The 15,405-nt window shown below is 42.8% G+C and overlaps 1 protein-coding gene across 1 annotated transcript in view; it reads left to right on the top strand.

Moving 5' to 3' along the window:
* LOC121283358 (tetraspanin-18-like) overlaps positions 1-15,405 on the top strand; it is a 378,351-nt gene that overhangs the window by 347,335 nt on the left and 15,611 nt on the right. The window contains exons 6-7 of the mRNA XM_041197844.1: positions 4,984-5,082; positions 7,024-7,203. Of these exons, the coding sequence (XP_041053778.1) occupies positions 4,984-5,082; positions 7,024-7,203 (279 nt within the window). The remainder of the gene's footprint in view (positions 1-4,983; positions 5,083-7,023; positions 7,204-15,405) is intronic.

Here is a 15,405-nt window from a genome sequence, read left to right as displayed (position 1 = left end):
GTAGAAAGCAATGGCAAACCACCACTGTCATATCTGCCAAGAAAATGGCTCAGGATGTAGCGTCAGTAATGAGCCAAGGACCTGCCTTTGGGCAGAAAATGCATGAATTAAACTTTGCTGTTTCCTATTTCATCATTGCTGTTGATGAGGAAGAACTATAACTACAGTGATGATGATGAAGAAAATGAAGCCATGTGTAAGTTAGTGCAGAAACTTACCTGTTCCTCTGCCTCAACCCCCTACAACTCTCCCCTAGTCAGTCCTGCCTTCAATCCAAGGCAGCAGCTCAGAGGCAAGTGGACAGTGGTATTGATAATACGGCACCAAGTGATTCACAAAGCACAAGGGAGGGGGCACTGGGAAGTAGGTGAGAATGTGGGACCTGCCCCCACCCCTCCCCCCCCTCCGGAGGCCGAAGAGTCATGGGACCCAGAAATCACTAATGTGTACCTGACAAGAAGGCTGGCATCATGGAACATTGTCAGAGACCATGCTCCAAGGATGTGTATTAACTTACACGTGAGTTGACAGATCTCAAAGTGATATCGGAGAAGCCCTTCCTTCATTCTAAACACGGAGACAGCATCTTGCAGTACTTCTGTAATCTGCAGCAGAATTCCACACAAGAAGTGACCAGGGATCAATCAGTGCTGCCATTTCCATAGACATACTGAGTGTAGCAAATAGGAGCGAGAACAAAGCCCAGTCTGTGTGGAAGTCATGGGGCATGTTGTTGTCTTGTAGGGCTTTCAGAATCTCACAGCTGCCATTAAGCCAGCCATCCAGATCTCAATGCAATAAGCTCATCTGCCTGACACTGTCACTTCAGGGTTGCAGTACATGCCAGGCCTTTGCCCTCTGTCCATTTCAGCTGCAGATCATGGGAGGTGCCAGCAGGTGCCCTAGGAACAAGTCTCAGTGATATAGTTAAAAGTGGCTCTTCCCAGGGGCAGAGTGCCATGATAAGAGGGCCAACCACCGCCTGTAAAACTGGCTCTCAGTATCTCTGGGAGAATAGGTGGTAGAAAGCCAAGTTTAGGTGCCCTAGTGTTAAGTAGAAGTAGATTAGAATGTGTTCACTTTAAGCATCATTGTAATAAAATCAAAAGTGGACTGGCATTGTACTTTGTTTTTTTGTACACATTAAATTCATACAATAATTCATTTATTTGGTTCTGGCTTATTCACTCAATGATGGTTGTTGGCACAGTCATAGCAAGATAAAGAGGGCTGATGTGTTGTCATGTTGTAGGATGGGTAATGGATTGAGGGAATGTCCCTTTATTGGAAGGGAGAGGAGGAGGAGGTCAGGCAGTGATTTCATTTGTAGACTGAGATACATAGATTTTAGTGATGAGATGTTCTCTGGAGACTCTTACATCAGTCACTGAGGATCCTCTGAGCTCAGGGCATCATGACAATCTGCTCCATGTAGTTCAGTCTCTAATGGATTCAATGCTTTATTACCAGTAATGTCACAGTGCAGCTCTGTTTGAATAGGTAAACTGGAAAAGTTACAGCAGACTTTAACTATTCATGATCTATGACTTGGAGCAGACTGCAGAGCTCCTCTTGAGCTAACTGTGCTCCTCTCCGCAGATGCTGCCAGACCTGCTGAGCTTTTCCAGGTATTTTTGTTTTTGTTCTGGATTTCCAGCATCCGCAGTTTTTTGCTTTTATCCTTTTGAGCTATACTGGCAGTAAAAGTGTTCCTTTAAAACCCTGATGGTCTTCTTTTTGACCAGTCGTGTAGAGACATGTGCATCATTGCAGCTCTGCTGTTGTTCAGGCCACTCTGACTGAGGTCATTATCTGTGGGAGCAGAGGGTGGGCTTTGACACCTACAAACCAGCCACTGACCTCATTCAAAACCCTGAAAAGTTCAGGAGAGGATCATAGCATTGTGACTTCCAGCATGTCAAGGATTGACATTAGATCCTCTGTGAGCTGTCCCATTCAGTCTTCACATTTGTAGAGTGAGAACCATACTGATAGTGGTTGGGCGGGGGGGTGGTGGGGAGATGTGGGTGGCGGGGGGGTGGGTTGTTGCGGTGTATTCATGTGGGAGCTCACAAACCATTCTGCGTACCATTGATCTTGTTTTGGATTGTGGGGAAACCGCCAGAAGATCCGATAAAATGGGAAGGCCCAAACTCCCAGGTACATTGTTGTGTGTCTAAAGGTGATGAATTCCCCAGATCTCCTGAAACACCCTCTATCTCCTATCTCCTTTTGCTTCCTCTTCTGGTTCTTCTCCTGCTCTTCATGTATAACACCAAACCCAGGGGATGTCTATTGGAGATACCACTCCTGCTCCTGAGGACACTGAATTGTGGGAGGATCCTTGTCCTTCAGAAGCAAGCACAGGTCTTTCCAAACAATGTTCAAGGAAATTGCTACAAAATATCTCACACAAAAATCACGTGTCAAATTCTCTACACATTTCAGGCTCAGAGATTCCTCTCTTCCAGCTGCCTCAGCTGAGGCTTTAAACATCTAGAAATCCCAGACTGTGTTACACAGATTGTATCCTAACTGGAAAAGCAGGAAGCTGGGAACCGAAGCGCCATTGGCTCTTATTAGCATATATGGAAATAAGCAGAATAGTGAATGAGAAAAAAGGAACAGGTAGAAATGAGATGATATTGGAAAAGTATGGACTTAGGTTCTGATCATTTATCTTTTCACTTGCCCCATTTATACACCCATATCTGAAACAATTCACCCTCTCCTCTGCCCCTCGTCTTGTCACCTGTCCTTCGTTTCCAGGGTGACATCCACTCAGAGTGGCGAGTTCCTCCCATTGGTCTTCATGTGACTGAACAGGCTGATTCTCAACCTGCAGCTCTTTGAGCACATGAGGCAGGATGTCCCACAAGGTAGTGAGATCTGGAGTGCAGGGTGTGCTTCCTTTTCTTTCCTTCTCTGCGTTAGATTCTCTGTGAGTTGTCCTATTCAGTCTGCTGCCGCTCTGCCTCATCATTAAGATGTTGTGCAGCTTGATGAACAAGTTGTCACCATTTTGAATGATTGCTAACAAGCTCCTCCCAATCAATAATCTCAATGTTGCCCTGCTTCAAGGAGAGTTTGAGTGTCCTTCAAGCACTTTTTTTGTCCTCCTGTGAAACGCAGTCATGAAAGCAGGGCCTGGTGGGGGCAATCTGGGCACAATGCCCAGTCTATCAAAGATGACTTTGCAGGGGTTTTGCCTGAATGTTTGTGGAGCTGGGCTCAAAAAGGATACTAGAGGTTGTTTGACGGTCCTCCAATTGAATCTGGAGGATGGGCAGAGGCATTGTTGATGGAATTTTGTGAGGCTGGGAAGAACATTTTGGACAACTCCCCAACCGTGAATTGACAGTGGCAGCTGATACTCTCCAGCCTATCCCCCCATTACCGTGTGGTTGAGTCCATGGGTGAAGCACCATTGATCGGAGAGCTGCAACAAGCAATCACATGGAGGAAAAGCAACAAAAGCTGCAACCCTGATGATATTTCAGCTGAGGCCTTCAAAGCTGGTGGGCCTTTGCTAACAGCAAGACCCCTGTGGATCTGGGAGGAAAAAGAACTGCCTGTCACCACCCCCACCCTACCCTCCCCCCTCCGCCCCTGGGCTTCAGGAATGTGACAATTGAAACTATCTTCAAGAACAGGGATAAATCATGCAGTGGGAACTATCGAGGTATTTCCCTCTTGTCCAAAGCAGGGGAAATCTTGACACACATTCTCCTGAATCACCCACTTCCTGTGGCTGAGGAGATTCTCCTAGAGACACAGTGTGGCTTTAGGCCAGCCAGAGGAACCTCCGACAAGCCCCTGTATATATTGTGACTGAATTTAACGGAGCATACACAAATCCAAAACAAGGCAGAAGAGACTTCATTTATGTCACAGTGCCTGTGAGAGTGTGTGATGTGACATAGCACAGACTGCAATATCAATGAGTCATTGGAGTCAATCCTCCAACCAGGAGTCATAGGGACATATGAAAATGCAAGAAAAAAACCAGCTGGTCCATCAAATCTGCCCCATATATGATATCTGGAACATTGTGACTATAGACTCCCTCCCCACTACTCCGGTTCCTTTCCACCCCATCCCTTATCCTCACCTCTCCTCCCTCCCTGCATCATGTGTACAAAAGAAACCTCAGGCCAATAGAGAAAAAAAATGCTGGAAAAATTCCTCTCTGTTTCCCTCCGGTGATGGAAACCAATCCAGGAGATCACATAGACCAACTATTACCTATAAAGACCTTTTATATGATGCTCTCTCTGCCCCTGGTCCAGCACACAGAGAGTTAACACACACACCATACCAACTGGCAACGCTTTCCAAAGACTCACTGCTCTCTAACAAATGAATAATCCTCCAGTGTTCAGTCTATACCTACTCTTACATCATTTAAACTCATGTGTCCCCCTCAATCTATCAAAATGGACGCTATCCTGCCCTTACATTTTACAGAGGCCACCTCTAAGTTCAAAATGGCTCTAAAATAAATTGATCAAGGCCATAGAGCCTATCTGAGAGGCCGAGAATTTTTAAAATGGGAATCATACTTGAAGCTCTCCTCTGGACATTTTCCAAGGCCAATATATCACATACCATGGAGGGATCTAATACTGACCTAACCAGCAATCTGTACATTCCCAAAATGATGTCTTTTGATTTATACTGAATGGTTCTATTGACACAGCCAAAATCCCTCTTAGCTTTAGCATTCTCCACATTGGTCACGAACTTTCAGTGACCTGAGCACAATAACGCATAGATCATTTTCCTTTCTCAGCCTCTTTCAGTATTATTCCTGCGAATACATGTGCATCCTGTGTTGATCCTATCAATGTGCATGGCATTACATATATCTAAATTAAACACCATTTGCCATTGTGTGCTCCACTCCCCTAGCACTTTTTGATATGATTATATTGATAAGAAAGTGTGATTGCTGTTATCACCGCCATTTCTTCTGTTTTCCAGTTGACAAAGGACTATTTTGATGATGATCTGATAAATTACTATAATGGAGACAATGTGACAAGCTCTTACTCAGCCAGCTCCAATTCTATTATGATCTCAGTAAGTTCATTTTCCATGAATCTCTCCTCAGAAGCACAAGGGCTTATTTCATTTTATTTTTAAAGAAATATAACTACAAGAGGAAATTGAATGTGATATTAAAGATTCCTGGATCAATCTCTAAAGTGGACCTTTTTTAAAAATTTTAATTTATTTTCTGTTTTGCACTCTTCTCCCAAATCCTAGCCCCACAAAGCAACCAGATGTTCCTCTCCCGTCTCTTCCACAAACTTGTTTTTATCATTTTATTTACCTCATTATGGGCCACGTATTGACATGAAAGACAGATGGTGAATTTGAGCCTTACTCCAAGCTTGATGTAGGACCCAAGGGTAGAGTTACACGTCTTGCACATGTAGGGCCTTGAGCTCAACCCATGAAAAAATAATGTTCCAACATTGTTTCCGCCTCTTGGTATGATTCAGCAGGGCAAAAGGACCTTGCTTAATCTGAAGAGAACCCCTGTTACCTTATTCCTAAATACCCGGCATGGCCCCTTGCGATAATTTATTGCATAAACTGGAAAGTATAAGGAGCCTTTTTCGATGAAATGGAGGATTCCTTTACTTTCAGATATGGTCCTGTCAGTAAAACAAGAAAGACAAACTGTCGTTCACAAGGCAACTAAGGTATCAATGATAGGCTGCAATAGGATCATTTTGTGAAGGTTTTGTTAAGGTAAATAGAGGAAGAGTATTTTCATTGGTTGGTGAGTCATGAACTAGAGAGCATAGCTTTAAGATCATCACCAAAAGAATGAAGGGAGTTTTTTTTATGTCGGCACATGGAATGCCAATGAGAAGCCATGGTATAGGCAGAGTCTTTAAGGGGTAATGGGTTAATATTTGACAAGGGATCATTTATAGGCCTATGGGGAAAGTACAAATAAATGACACTCAGCTGTTTCAAAGAGTTTGCTTAGACCTGATGGACTCAATTAGTTCCTTCAGTGCAATAAAACTGTCCAAGTTTAATACCAGTTTGTGTGGAAATATTTGTTCTAAGAAATGGGTGGATGGGTAGGAAAAAGAGAGGATATTCGTTCTTTTGTTGACTGAGTTTAGCAACACCATCATAACCATTGTTCCCTCCCTAAAATCAAGGATGAAACATTTGTGTTCTTTATACATCAAAAAGCACTTCATCAGAATGAGTTACTTTAAATGCTGTAACTTTCGTTGCATAAAAACAGTCTACAAGCAACTGAAAGCTGTATAAGCTGAGAGTCTGATTTTGGAATTGACCGGGAGCAGGAGATGGCCAGGGCACAGAGACAATTCTTGGCTCCCCTTTAAACAGCAGCATTGATTTTTAACATTCACAGAATGGGCAGACAGACCTTGTGTTAACCTGTGACAGTGTAGCACATCTGTAATCGCACATTGTAACATTAACAACCCCTGATGTGGGGCCTGACCCTCTACCACCTGAGCTGAAGGGGAGAGAGCTACTGAGTAAAGCTGTCACATAGCAAACAAAGTACAGATTAAGACTGTTTTAAACTCATTTTATGTTGGAATCTTAAAGATTTGCATTAGGTTGGTCTTGAAATCAATATTTTTAAGTAAAGGGAATTTTTTCTAACCCTTGAGGGATTCCAATCTTCCAAGAATGTCTGGAATGTCCTGGAATTAAAGTGTTATCTCCTGGAGATTGCTATGAGTGATTTGTGGGAAGAATAATCAAGACATTAAAAAAAAGATTTTCTTTTATTTCCTTTTTGTAATTTAATTTAAACACTTTTATTAATATAAAATTATTGGAAATGGGGATTAAAAAGCACTTTAGCCAGTTGGAGATGGAAGTTCACCCAATGAAAGCATCATCAAAACATCCAATCTGAGTTGGCAGCTCTGTCCCACCATTTTAAATGTTTGCTTTGAATGGTGTTTCTTGGGGAAAAAGTAATTAATAATACCATTTTGTTTCTTTGTAATTTAGTTTGAATGCTGTGGAGTGGGTGGTCCAAAGGATTTCTTGCGCACCTTGGAGTTCATTATATTAAACCCTCTTTATGAGGTGCCAGAGGCTTGCTGCAAGAGGAACAAAGCAACACCAGATGGAGCTATAGCGAATTTAAAGGAATGCGTCTCTGGAAATGTTGACTTCATCCACAATAAGGTACAGAAAAACACATTCAGGTCCGTACCAGTTAATATTAGGCAATGCTCGAGGTTTTTGGGGTATTTTCTCATGAGCATTGATGTCAAAAGTGTGCCATGTTGCCCGATATCAAATGATATGAGAGCGGTGCAATTGTTAGAAGTCGCTTGTGTTACGGACAGAAGGGGGATTAATTTAAACAGTCCTGATTTCTCCGCTCACCACCTGTCCATAAGCAGAAAGGTGTTTTGATTTTTGATTTCCCCCATTAAAAGTGGTGACATATTTTCCCCAACCCCTCAGTTTTGGTGTGATCCAATTTCTATTGACAACTCCACTGCAAATCCTAGATAGGGTTAACTCAGAGGGGTAATTTATTCACACACATTCAAACACAAGAGGAAGGTCACAACATAGCCTCCTTTTTCACTCATACAATAAAAGAAGAGGGATAGAGAAAGAAAGATTTACAAGGCAAAACACACAGAATAAGGACTTATTGTTTCACGTGAATCCAGAGCCAGAATCAAAGTCCAATGGTATATTCTTTCACAGAGTTGGCAGGTTGAAGACTGATGCTGGATAATTCACGTTCCTAGTAGAGATGACTTCCACAATGGGATAGGCATGCAGAGATGAATTAGTCTTGTAGGCGCCAGTACAGAAGTTCTAGTAGGCACAGTATAGGTGGGGCCAGACCTTTAAACCTGGTCAGAGCTCTGGTTTTGAGCTGCTGCTTGCTAGATGGAAGATGGCAGAATGTTTTGCAGCTCCATAAGGCAATTACAGGTTCCACCAGCTTGTAGGAGGGGGGTGGGGGGAGGGGTGGGGGGCGGAAATGAAGCAGAGTCATATGACACCCACCTTTACACTTTGACTTGGGCAAGGTTTCCTTAGTCTGGATTCTTGAGATTGGTAATGTTTCAACCATTAAGGATTTCAAAAGTGGTTTCAGGGTCCTTTGTCCTAGCAGAATAGTTATCACCATTACAGGCCTGGCTTAAGAAATGTAAATGGCTTTTATATAATTCCTTTGTAAATTGGCCTTCTGCAGTTCACCAGGTTATTAGCATCTCTTCAGAGATAATGAGGTAGCAGCTGTCCTGAATGCCAGAAAGCGCCTTTTGTTTAAGTCATAGCCAACCATGGCCCCAGTCATTTTAAAGTCTTTCCAGTTTTTAAAAATATATATAAATTAGCCATGATGATATATACATTTATTTTATAAAAATATAGACTGAGGTCTTAGCCCCCTTGTGATCTGAACTGCATCCTGTGTCTTTCACGATGCCTTTCTCCAATCTTTCCAAAGCTGGACTGAAATATTAAGTAAGACAAGGCCAGCAAGTGTATGTATAAAGCAACAGATATAATCAAATCTTTCCTCGATTCAACTAAGTATGGAACTACCCTCAAGGATGAGAAAATAAAAAAATGCACTGCTCTTCCCCTGTTGTGCTCGTTTAACCTTTCCTGGGCAGCTGTCATGCTGAGCAGCTCTGGGCTTGAGGTGAGTGATTTACCCTCACGAGGTCTGCTCTCCCCAGATCTAGCTGGCTGCTGCAAAATCCCTTGGTCCTTTTCTCTCTGTCTTCCATGCAAGAAAATGGGGCAGCTATCTTTCTGTCTTCTTCCCCGATTCAGTAACAGACACCTTTCCTTCTCCATTAGGGTGTGAGTTTGAAGAAATCATCTTCAAAATGTATGGTAGACAAACTGGGTTAATGGGCCCGGGATGACATGATTAATTCTCATTGTCTCGTTTGGAAATAGGCCGTGAGCCATGAAATTGTTCAAATTGGTTTGCCTACCTTTAATGCACATCTTCAGTGTCTGATTCACTACCAAGAAAACCTTTTGTCTCAGTGGCTTCAGCCTCTGATTTGTTTTAAAGTTGTTGAAACTGCTTTGTTTTAATTTTAACTCGTTCCCAAATCCTTTCCTTGAAGACAAAAATCAAGATCAAGAAAGCTGAAGCGTGGCTGGCTTGGAGTGACAGGATTGTGGGGTGGGGGGAGGCGAGTGTTAGGGCTGCAGGTCAACTGATGGCTCTCGTGGGTGATTGGAGAATGAAAGATGGAGTCTCGAGGGAAGCAGGCGAATGGAGTGTTTCCCAGAACAGATCTCAGGAACTCAATGCGACGCTGGGGAAGGGTTTGGATTTCAGAGGTTTGACTAATGTGGTGATGAACCAACCATTGACTATCAGTTTGACGAAGTGAATGCTGTGCCTGGATTCCCCTTCGGTTGAATGGTTAGTAGCGGGATGGGGGTGTGGTTGAACAGGGTGTTTGGAGCTTCTCCAAAGAGTACAGGGAGCGGATGCCATTTGAAGCACCATTGGAGGAGCTGTGCATGCACAGATTGTGCTTCACCAAGGAAGCAATTGGCATGAATTCAATGGACCGAATGGCCTCCTTCTGTGCCTTAATATCTCAATGACCCTATGACCTATGTTCCAGGAAGATCTGAAATTGCAGTTTACTTCCCACAGGGCCTTGTCACTGGCAATGAAGGTTAACAATAGCCCTCAGTTTCTGTGAATCTGGTTATTTCCATTCAGGCACTCAGTGACATCAGCCAAGGAACTGTGAGGACCTGCATTTAACTGGTGACAGAGATCCTCTTCTGCAAGGGCATCAGACTGATCAAATTCCCCTGTGAAGCCAAGAGACAAGTCCATGAATTGCAGGCTTCCTCAGGGTGCAGGGGGCAATCAATGGACCCGTGTGCCGATGAAAGCCCTACTTCAAGAACCTATCACTTTCATCAGCAGGAAAGATTACCACCCACAGGATCATAATACCATAAGAAATAAGTGCAGGAGTTTCCCATTCAGCACACTGGTCCTGCTTCAGCATTCAATAAGATCATGGTGATCTGATTGTGGCCTTAACTACACTCTCCTACCTGTCCCCCATAACCCTTGACATCCTGGTCAAACAAAAATCTGTCCAACTCCAGCCTAAATATATTCAATGATCCAGCCTCCACTTCTTTCTGGGGACGAGAATTCCAAAGATTTAACAACTCTCTGAGAGATCCTGAAATGTGACATTGACAGTAAAGATGTAAGATTTATCCAGAACCTTCAGCAAGCATCAGGCTAGAACAGGATATCAGATATGTTTCAAGTGAAGAGAGGAGTATGACAAGGCTCTATACTGTCACCGAAATTATTCAATCTGTACATAGGACAAATATTCAGAGAATTAGATGTACTTCCAGAGGTAATAACTGGAGGCAGGAACATGAGATACTCGGGGTACACTGATGACACAGTGTTATTTGCAGAATCAGAAGTGGCCCTACAAAATATTGCAGATCAAGTAAAATCCAGAAGCTTAGAATATGGATTGAGTATGAATGCCAAAAGGACAAAAATAATTGTAGTTGAAAGGAATACATTAGAAGAAACTAGAGTGAAGATTAAAGTGGATGATGTCACACTGGGACAAGTAGATAAGCTTATCTATTTAGGACAAATGATAACAGAAGATAGATATGATGCCAAAGTCAGAAGAAGGAAGGACAGAAATAGCCAGGAGTAATTTTGTGAAGATGAAGGATATGTTAACAACGAGAACACTCAATTTATAACAAGGAAAAAACTCAGAAGATGCTACATTCTTTCCACTTCCTTGTCTGCCTCAGAAACCTAGGAGAGAATTTTCCCCCTGTCGGGAGGTGGTAGGCGTGGGTGGGCGGACGCGTACCCAATTAGTGCCCCCGATCGGGTCCGTGCTGCCATTTTGCATCGGTGAGCCAATTAAGGCCCGCCCAGCGTGACGCACACTTGGAAGCACTGAGCCCTCCCTCTGTACAGGCAGGGGGGGGGGGCGGGGGGCTGCGGTGGTTCCCTGATTTGGGAGTGCGCTCTTTCCCGAATGAGCGCAGAAATCTCCCTGAGGCACAGAGGTGCCTTAGGGAGATAACTTTTAAGTTTTAAAAATTTTAATAAAGAAAAAATAATTTAAGACATGTCCCCTCATGTGACAGTGTCGCATGAGCTGGGATATGTCAGTGAACTTTAAGTTAAAAATTATTTGATTTATAAACCCTTCATGAAACCTCATCCCACTCGTGAATGAAATTCCATGAAAAATGCAAAGGCCGCCCGGGCTCTTTGCCTGGCCGCCAACATTAAGGTTAGACGGGCAGTTTTCTCAATAGGCTTAATTAGATAATTAAAAACAAAAACAGAATTACCAGGAAAAACTCAGCAGGTCTGGCAGCATCGGCATAACTAATGGCCTTATCAGGCCTTTAACAGTTCAGCGGGCATGAGTCGACTGCGCACCTACCAAATTGAGAATCTAAATGACCCACGCCCGATGTCATCCCGCGTCATTTTACGCCTCAGAGAGCAGGCCCTGCCCCCACTCGCTGAGCCAAAAATTCTCCCCCCGGTAATAAATAAAGATCTGTGGAGCAAAATATAGCACTTTAAAATGTGGGTGCTAAGACGTGTGCTTAAAATTTCATATGGAGACCAGAAGACCAATGAAGAGGTGTTTAAAATTACAAGAGAAAAGACAACTCTTCAAAAAGGACATACAGAAAAGAAAATGTCAGTATTCAACCATTCGATCAGAGATGAAAAGCTATAGAGATCTCTGCTACAGGACATAGTGGAGGGCAGCAGAAAGAGGAATTGTCCTAGGCCTAGTTGGATGATGGACATCACAGTGTGGTTACAGACAGGAAATGTGGATATGTGATGATGGCGTTAGACAGCAGAACTCCTGATAGAAGTCGCTATAAGCAGCAGCAGTAGCAACAGAAATAAGAAATTCCTTCTTAGTTCCATCTTAAATGGGGAAATCCTTATTTTTAAACTATGCCTCCTAACTATAGATTTCCCAACAAGGGGAAACATTGTCTCAGCACCTACCGGTCAAGCCCCCTCAGAATATTATATATTTCAATGAGGGCATCTCTCATTCTACTAAACTCCAATGAATATAGACACAATCTGCTCAAATGTCTTCATAAAACAAACCCCTCATCCTAGGAATTAGCCTAGCGAACCTTCTCTGAGCTATTTCCAATGCAAGTATGTCCTTTCTTGAATAAGATGGCCACAACTGTTGACAAGGACAGAATTTGTGTGTTTTGTTATTGTCCATCATTAATGTGTGAGGTTAATGTGTATTTTCTAACCCTCAGAGTGGTTGTCCCAATTTAAATAATTTCCAGCAGCAAGCTTTTGTAAATTTTAAAAGTAAAGATTATTTATTGTCGCATACTTGCCTCGGAAATTTTAACGCGACCTCTCGCTCACACTACAACACACACAAAGATGAGATATAGATAAAGAAGATAAGAATAAAGTTATAAGTTGTAATGTAATAAGTTGTATTTTCACAGTTGAATTGACACTTTAATTGGATTGGAGGTCTTGGAAAGTAGAAGAATCTCAGTAAGCTGTAATGCTTGTAATTGAATTTCCAGGAGGCTGGTTCTCAGTTGAGCTTGAAGCTGGAACAGCTTGAGGGGAAATTCCTTCTCCCTCTTTCAAAGTATAGCTGTTTCACTTTGGCTGTGCTGTTTTGCAGCTGATTTATTAATTTTTCAGATGATGTTTCTGATCTTAACAGCTTCTGCTGTTATTTTTAAAGAGAACGGGTAACAAACATGGCTGCCTTAAATCAGGTGACCAATTACGAGTTCAAAGTCCTTCCCCCAAAAAAGGTAGGGGGTTGTTTTTCCTCACCTCCTGTGTTTTTAGCCTTTCACGTGTTGTGAGATTTTGAGACAGCCAAGGTCGTCTTAATTAAGTGACCCATTCAATTCAAATTACTCTTTGGATGCCTTTCACCCTTAGGACAATGAGTTTCAATGGCTCTATGGCCCAGTCTGACCTGTCAGCTGATATGTGATAGTCTTGTTCTGTTTATAGTTCATCCTTAACAAAAGTACTTGTGAGTTTCACAAGTGGCTGGAATTGTTCATATTTTAATTAAGTATTTTCTTGAGTTTCAGTTCAGGAAAAATGCAAACGTAGTTCCATTGTTTAAAAAGGGATCAAAGGAAATGCCAAACAATTATAGGCCAGTTAGTCTTACATCAGTGGTGAGCAAATTAGTAGAATCAATCCTGAGATAGGATTAACTGTCATGTGGAAAGGCATGGGGGCAGAATTTTCTGCCTACTGAATGGGCGGGCCTGACCCAATCTCCGGCAGGCGGGGAGCCAATCCCAGCTGGAGAAGCAGGCCCCGCCGCCATTTTAAGTGGGCAGGCCAATTAAGGCCCGACCAGTGTGATGCCTAGTGGGAAGTGCTATGCGCTTCCTGTGTGGGCAGGGGGGTATTCCCCAAATGCGAGACTGGGCTTTTTCGCACATGCGCACAAAAGAGCACACATCTCCCTGAGGCTAAGTGCTGCCTCAGGGAGATCCCTTACACTTGTACGAACATTAAAAATAGAAAAATAAAAAATTCTTTAACATGTCCCCCTCATGTGACAATGTCACACGAGATGGGACATGTTAATAAATTTCACTCAAACTTTATCAAAGTTTCTTAAACCCTACATGAAACCTCATCCCGCCGGTGAATGAGGTTTCGTGTTTTTTCAGAAGCCTGCCCGGGCTCCTGGCCTGCCCACCAACCTTAAGGTTGGACGGTCAGGTCCTTTAATTGTTTCAATTATCCTGTCAATGGCCTCAATTGGCCATTGACAGGTCGGCAGGGACACAGCTGATTTGGCTGTGCCTCCACCGTCCTGAAAATTTAAATGGGGTGGGATGACGTAGGGGGTTCCCCCTGATGTCATCCCGCATCATTTTGCGTGTTGGCGAGTGGCCCCGCCCCTGCTCACCGATGGCAAAATTCAGCCTATGGACTAGTCAGGATGGATTTGTTAAAGGAAGTTCTTGCCTCACAAATTTGATTGAATTCTTTGAGGAAGTGACAAGAAGGGTTGATGAATGTAATGCAGTGGATGTTGTGTACTTGGATTTTTAGCAAGGCATTTGACAAGATCCCACATGGCAGATTGTTCAGGAAAGTAAAAGCCCATGGGATTCAGGGTAATGTGGCAAACTGGATAAAAGGTTGTCTTTGTAACAGGAAACAAAGGGTAATGGTCGATGGATGCCCTTGCGAATGGAAAGTTGTCTCAAGTGGTGTTCCACAGGGCTCGGTGTTGGGACCCTTGCTGTTTGTGTTATATATTAATGATTTGGATGTGAACGTGGGGGCACGATTGGGAAATTTGCAGGTGACACAAAGATTGGCCGAGTAATGTATAGTGTAGAGTAGAGCCAAAATCTCCAAAATGATAAAGTGGCAGATGGATTTTAACATAGAGAAATGTAAGGTCATACGTTTAGGGAGGTCAAAGAGTTACAGGGATTACAAAATAAATGGGAATATACTAAGAGGGGTAGATGAAGTGAGAGATCTTGGCATACAAGTACACAGGTCCCTGAAGGCAGCAGTTCAAGTAGACAAGGTTGTAAAGAAGGCATATGGAATACTCTCCTTCAATGGCAGAGGTATAGAATATAAAAGTAAGGATATAATGTTGGAATTGTATAAAACACTGGTGAGGCCACAACTGGAGTATTGTGTGCTGTTCTGGTCACCACAATACAGGAAGGACGTAATAGCTTTGGAGAGAGTGCAGAGGAGGTTCACATGAATGTTGCCAGGGTTAGAAAAGTGTAGCTAAGAGGAGAGATTAGATAGGTTGGGGTTATTTTCCTTAGAACAAAGAAGGCTGAGAGGTGATTTGTTTGAGCTCTCACCCGCAAATGGACGAATCCTCAATGTCACTAGCCTTTTTCTTTTTATAAACTTGTAGAAGCTTTTACTGTCTGTTTCTATATTTCTTGCTAGTTTTCTCTCATACTCCAATTTCTCCCTGTTTGTTATTTTTTTAATCACCCTTTGCTGGTTTCTACAATTTTCCAGACTACAACTAATCTTTGTAATTTTGTACATCTTTCTTTCAATTTGATACCATCCCTTGTGTCCTCTTTCAGCAACGGATGCTGCATCCTTCTCATAGTCTTTCTTTCTTAATGGAATATATCTTTGTTGAGAGATAGGAAATATTTCCTTAACTATCTGAAGCTCCAATTGGTTTATCTTTTATACAATTTTCCAAGCCCACTCTAGCTGAATCTCTTCAAACCCTTGTAATTGCCTTTATTTGAGTTGAAGACATTGGGCTGTAACTTCTGTGCTCCAGGGCAGTATAACTGTGGGGT

The sequence above is a fragment of the Carcharodon carcharias genome, chromosome 10, assembly GCF_017639515.1.
Source record: "Carcharodon carcharias isolate sCarCar2 chromosome 10, sCarCar2.pri, whole genome shotgun sequence".
Taxonomy (NCBI): Eukaryota; Metazoa; Chordata; class Chondrichthyes; order Lamniformes; family Lamnidae; genus Carcharodon; species Carcharodon carcharias.
This window is presented reverse-complemented; position numbering and strand designations above follow the sequence as displayed.